The sequence below is a fragment of the Lithohypha guttulata genome, assembly GCF_036872675.1.
Source record: "Lithohypha guttulata strain CCFEE 5908 chromosome Unknown scaffold_12, whole genome shotgun sequence".
NCBI lineage: Eukaryota > Fungi > Ascomycota > Eurotiomycetes > Chaetothyriales > Trichomeriaceae > Lithohypha > Lithohypha guttulata.
Genome location: NW_027042761.1, coordinates 90,204 through 96,301, shown reverse-complemented (window position 1 = coordinate 96,301; position 6,098 = coordinate 90,204). Strand labels below are relative to the sequence as shown.

The 6,098-nt window shown below is 50.2% G+C and overlaps 2 protein-coding genes across 2 annotated transcripts; both read right to left on the bottom strand.

The window, feature by feature from the left end:
• Positions 1-423: 423 nt before the first annotated feature.
• Positions 424-1,047, bottom strand: LTR64_008739 (uncharacterized protein; the record flags this gene model as incomplete). The annotated part of the gene is made up of 1 exon (XM_064903048.1): positions 424-1,047. One exon carries the CDS (start codon positions 1,045-1,047, stop codon positions 424-426), a length of 624 nt encoding a protein of 207 aa, XP_064750557.1.
• Positions 1,048-3,763: 2,716 nt separating this feature from the next.
• On the bottom strand, positions 3,764-4,597 carry LTR64_008738 (uncharacterized protein; the record flags this gene model as incomplete). The annotated part of the gene is made up of 2 exons (XM_064903047.1): positions 3,764-4,460; positions 4,524-4,597. 2 exons carry the CDS (start codon positions 4,595-4,597, stop codon positions 3,764-3,766), a joined length of 771 nt encoding a protein of 256 aa, XP_064750556.1.
• Between the last annotated feature and the right edge of the window lie 1,501 nt (positions 4,598-6,098).

Sequence of the window (6,098 nt, the reverse complement as noted above, 5' to 3'; positions counted from 1 at the left end):
CCCCTGCCCCCGCTCTTCGAAAAATTTTTTCTTGTATTCTGGTATAAACCAAATTTTTTTGGGCTATTTTTGTTTAGGTTTTATTTTTTATATACTTTTTTTTTTTTTTTAAACCCCCCCCCCCCCCCCCCCCCCGGCGGTCCCCTGCGCTTTCTGGTTCTGCTCTTTACTTCGATGATGGTAGGAGTCGTTATAACTCGGGGTAGTGATTGTGTTCGTACCTACCGAGCAGGCTCTTTTCCCCTTTTTCTCCACGCGGTGTCTCCAGGAAGCGCGTTTGGGAATGTGGTGGACGTAGCTGGCCAGCGTCACAGACACAGAAATCCTCCTGACACACACAGTCAGGTTTGCTGTTATGTGCAGCAACGGACCTTGCTTGCCTAAACCTTGTGAGTAGTTGGGTAAAACATTTTGATAACATACCTACTGTGCACTTGCCACAAGCTGCTCGCAAACGGTGTTCCAGGTCGGACTCTGGTGCCTGCTTCTAGCAGATTGCCGAACCTCAGCTGACGTATTGAGGTCGTAAATAGGCGTGTTGAGTGGGAACTTTGTGATGACCCTCAATCCAGGTCGTTGTGATTTGTTGCGTTTCCTAGCATGTAAGGGTTTCCCAGGACTTTGGCTGGAGAAGAGATAAGCACCTTTTGCAGGCTCAGAGGCAGAATTTTTGTGCGTCTCCAACTCATCGCTCATCCCGTAGTTCGCCATGATCTTCTTCATGTCCAACAGCGTTTCGTCAAAGAACCTCACGAGATCATTGTCAGGTACTCTAGAGGCATGGATGTAGATGGCCTTGAAATTGTGTAGCAGCTCCGCGATATATTGTTTGAGTTGCCGCACCTCATCTTCAGATTTAGCGTAGTTTCCCGCCTTCTCTTGCTCGTCCTTGAGAGCGTTTCTCAGAAATCTAACGAGCATCTGCTTCTCGGTTTTGACTCTCGACAGCTCATGTCCCAACACCGAAGTGACTCGTTGCTGAACGTCATACTGGTCCAAAGCGTCAACGAGTTGGTAAGTCAGAGATAGAGCAGCACCTTGATCCATGCTAGCTACAGGTCACGGACAACGAGGTTGGTATACAAACCTACTGAGCAGCCAAGGACGTATGATTCAGCAAGGCTTTAAGCGTCGAACAAGTCGCTGGCTGTGATGTCAGTATCATGTGTATAGAGGTCCGTCAGAACCCTGTGGTTACATACGCAGGCAAGAGTGGTGTAACCTCAGCGTTCCGTGCGATCGTCAAGCGCTACTCTCAGGGGGCTGATAGATCGCTGACAGATGGAGACGGAATAACGCGAGGTTACTGCGCGCACAAGAATCCTGAATCTCGACTCTGAAACTGTAGCCACGATGCATAGTGTACTCCTTGAACCATCCAAAAGCGTGGGCAGTAAGTCCCCTGTCCGATGCGACTGATAACTGTGGCTTGAAAGGACTTCAGTTCGTACTTCTCGAGGTGATGTAGTACCTGTCCCCACGCTCCAAATGCGCCTTCACTTGCCAGGTGTCCAATTTTAGATTTTTCGTGTAGTAGGCTGATCTGGAGTCGTACGTACTTTCGCTTAGGGACACGTTGAGGCATAGTTTGGAGCCACTTAGGTGGAGAACATCAATAGTTCCGCTTATCGGGCCAAAGTCGTAGGTACGGGCCCAACGGTCTTTGTAATATCCACCAATTCGTGAGGTCACGCAAACGGCGGTTGCAACAATCCACTGCACGATCAAGAACTCCGAAACAGACATCGTCGTGGCAGTGGCCATTACGATTCACAATAGGGCCAACGGCGAATTGATGTCTGGAAGCAGCACGTACTCCATGACTCGTAGCAGAACCTCATTCGATAGCGCCAGCAGTGGCATCGTGGCATCGTGGCATTGTGGCTGGGCTCATGGGTCGTCTCTTTCTCCCAAGGGATTCGGGGGCGGTTATGGCTGGCAACATCATTCACAACCACGGAATTTGGACGTTAGCTGTGATTAAGTAAATCCGTGCCACCAGCCAAAGATCTCGACACCTACTGTGAAACATCAGAATCATGGAGGCCTTGCCCGACGAGATATTGCTTTCGATCCTAGAGAAGGTTTGTGCAGAAACACGAACAGACCCACAGGCATGACTGAGCAGCTGTAGGTACCAAGAGGTGACATTGTCCACGCAATACGCGTATGCCGCCGCTGGCTTTCGGCCGGTAGACATCTCCTATTCCGCACCATGGTATTCCCAGTCGCGCGATGCTGCTCATACTGCCATCCCCCACGGGTTGGCGAAACGACCGGGCTTCAACGACGTCGACTTCTGCAAGCGCTGATGAATCCTCGCGCCGCCAGAAACATCAGGACCCTATATATCACGGCTCGTGATCCGTACTGCACATGTGCGAGCACTTCGTCGAACTCCCTGCGGATGATGACATTTCGGCGGTTGTGTCTGAGTACTGTCCTAAGCACTCTACCTGAAGCCCGTCACCTCCAAGCACTGCACTTAGAGGCGTAAGTGAACGAAAGACGCATATTCGCACGCGCTAAAACTGGACAGCGTGTTACTTCCCCGCCCTACAGTCCCTCTGGATACCACAACGATGGGTGAGCTGACTGTCTTCGGAGGTCAATGTCTTCGGTTACCTAGCTTGCCCAGACTCAAGGAGCTTCGCATCATCTTGAGAGGCCGCGCGTCGTCGAACACGACACCTCTACCGACCTTCGTCGATCTATCAACTCTCCCATGTCTCAACACTTTGCGCGTGGAGGGCGACGTCTGGAGTGGGTTCGAATCTCTCTTTACAGGCAAAACCACATCCGTCACAACTTGTGTGCTGAGAGGTCCGCTCGTACTGAGTAGTCGGTTAGAGCCATTTTTCGAACGGATGTCCTCATGCTTGCGAAATCTGCATTGCTTCGGAACACACTTCATCAGCGACCTGTCCGTTGACCTTCCTATACTGCGCTACCTCGGTCTGCACCGTGTCATAACAGCAGGACCGCGATTTCCCTTTCGCAACGTACGTTTGGCCACACTTTGTCTCGAGAACGATGAAATCTATGCGATCGACAACACTCCTAGTTTGACGTTCGCTTCGATCCTGGAGTCTGCCCTGCGGGACCTACCTGAGCTCAAGCATCTGTTTCTGCGATCAAGCATGGCGTGGGCTCCAAGCCATTCCACGCTCCGTAGACTCCAGAGTTCTAACTTGGAGATGCTCATGCTAGATGGTGCCATCTGTCTGGACCCATCGGACGACCAAAGTCTTTGTAGGTATCGCAACTTACAGACGTTTATCAAGGTCGGACTTTTCATCGAAGTAAGTGATAGGCTGACCTCTGCGTCACCCATGATGGTCACTCGTCTCTAACCTCTTCCAGCACCTAAGACCTGCTCGTATAAGTTTTCGCTTCCACCATAACAGTCGTAAGCATGCACAAAAGTACCGAAGGGACCACGAAAGCCGACGGGCTGCGTTCACGCTTTCAGATTTACCAGAGCGATGCTTAGACATATACAATGAGCTTGTCGTCCAGGGTAGTCTTACCCAGCAGTATGGGATTCTGTAGCACAGCCCGCAGCAACGATCGCAAAAGCTGAGCGTGCCTATTTGCTGCAGAACTGGATCTTCCTATAAGACACTGACGCAGAATTATGCCTTGTCCATCACAGCCAGGAGCAATGCTCCATGTTGTGCTACTTTTTCAAATTGCATTCTTTTCGTGACCCTGGCGTATCCCGAGGCGTTCGTCTCTTCCGAGTGATCCCGCCTGCCTCGCATCAGTCAGGAATTACCTTCGTCCATCGGTGCACCAACTCCCGACACGCAAGAGCGTCTTCGTGACTGTCGTGACCCTTGCCTTTCTGAATGTCGATGTTGAGCAGGCTAACGCAAAGCGCCTTCAGGGAACGTCCACCCCTCATTTCGCTATGATACCCCTCTAGAATGAAGGTAGCGATCACTGCTGGATGAGTCCAGCGTAGAGCCGAAAGATCGTTTTGTCCTCTATGAACCACCACAACAGTGTTCAAGTCAATGAACTTCATGAGTTCCTGACGAGCAGCATCACGTCCGAACAGACACGATTTCTCTTTCACCGCCGTACGCATTGCTGCAGCAGTAACACCAGAGTATCGTGTATTACAGTGCTGCATTGGGACGGTTGGTCGTACCAGAGTGTCGATGAGTGGCTCCGACGTGAAGAACTCGACGGCTGTAAGTCGTATCAGTTCGGTGTTCCCTGATTTCGCTGTGCCCATCTCACAGTCGAGGGCGATGGCTTGGACAGGATGAGTATGTTTCATGAGGACCTCTGAACTCGCTGGACTGACAGTTCCGGGATAAGTACGGCTCGACGCCGGTGAATTGGATGTAGCAGTCGTTGGATAAAACTTCCATGATTGTCGAAACTTGGGAGATAGCACTTCAAAGGTGTGAGAAGTCTCGCCGACACACCCCTCAGATGAGACGTGTTTGCTGCAGCACGTGAAATGCTATTCGCATCAGCGAGAATCGTTTACCCTAGGAATACGTACATACCTTTCGTTCAACCTTTCCGGTATGATACATACAGACAGTTCTTGTGAGCTGCCGAAGTTGACCGACACTGTCATGATGGTCCAAACTTGTAGTGCTAGCCGGCTTCTGGATTGATAGCACTGACGTCCGTCCGGGTTTTGGTTCCTTGGCTCTTTTCACCTTTTCTTCACTAGCTTAGACAAGACATTCAAGATCGGGATATGAACATACCTCCACATTTGACACACCGTAGTTTGGCACGCAACGGTGAATCTGAAAGTTGTTCAGTAACATAACCGTGGCATTCCAGTTCTGGTGGAATGTGGCACAAGAGTTTCAATTTTTCCACGTACATTGTGGTCCTCGGAATGACAGACCATTTCGTGTTTGGCTGTCGTACTTGCGCTACGTTGTCGCAGTCTGAAGAGGCTTTGAACTGATTGTGAGAAGTACCTAGCACTTTGGAAGCGCTGTTAGCACTGGGTATTGAACCAGTTTGGCAGTCGTTCCCAGTCAAGGCTCGTGTGAGAGCCGACAAACCGAAAGGTGCTTGCAGGACGTGCTTGACCGCCAATTGCGAACGACCTCGAGAAACGGCTGGCATGATGATTTCATCATACCATTTCGAGTCGCTTGCAAGATTACTCCACTGCCAATGTCCAACGACTTCATCTGCAGCAACTGTCCATACACAAACATAGTGGTTAGTGTAGTACTGGCCATTCACCCCGTAAGGATCACTGATGTTGTATCGCTTCATTTCAGCCTCCACATCAAGAGTTGGCATGCCCTGTCGAACACGAATGCAAGGGTCAACCACTGTTAGCGTCTGTTCGCCTCGTTTTGATGACCTCATGTTTGCAATTTCTCGAATCGCCGATGGGGAGGTTGTGAATGATATGAAAGGTGTTTTTTCCCATTTGCCATGGTCGATGTGAATCTCTAAGGATTTCTTGCGATTCCCATAGTTGTCTAGACGTTTTGTCGGATCTCTTGATGTTAGTATTCCGTTGACCGGCTGGCTGCCAGAATATTTGTCCCACAGTCTCAGGAAAGGCTTACTGAACGTTTGATATGGAAGGACCCTCCAAGACCGTATGTCTTCTTCTGATGGGAATACAGCTGATGCTGTATATGGAGCTAGTAGTGCTAAGCTTAAGTCGAAATTGAAAGGTACCCTGTTGGCCATGATGCGAAGCCTTGACAGTCAACTTGAGAAATAAGGCCTTTTGCATACAATATCCTGTCCTGCACAAAAGTAAGCAGAATACAAAAAATGTCAACGTTGACATGACGGCTAACGTATATCTCGTTTCGACGGGCGATCAACCTAACAACCATTCGACCTGTTGCTGGTGCATTGGAGAGCGAACGTCCCCAGCCGTGTAGCTACACACCCAGAAGACAGCATGATCTGAACGCAAATCAGGCTGATCGGCGATAACTTGCACATGCGATGTGGTGCGCTATCATTGGCTAATCACAAGTCGCTTTGCAGAAATTGACATCCTCTCGCTGCAGCCGTCCGTAGGGCCAGACTAGAGCAGGACAAATGTCGCACAAGACCAAGGCAGAATGAGGCGGCTTACGGAATTC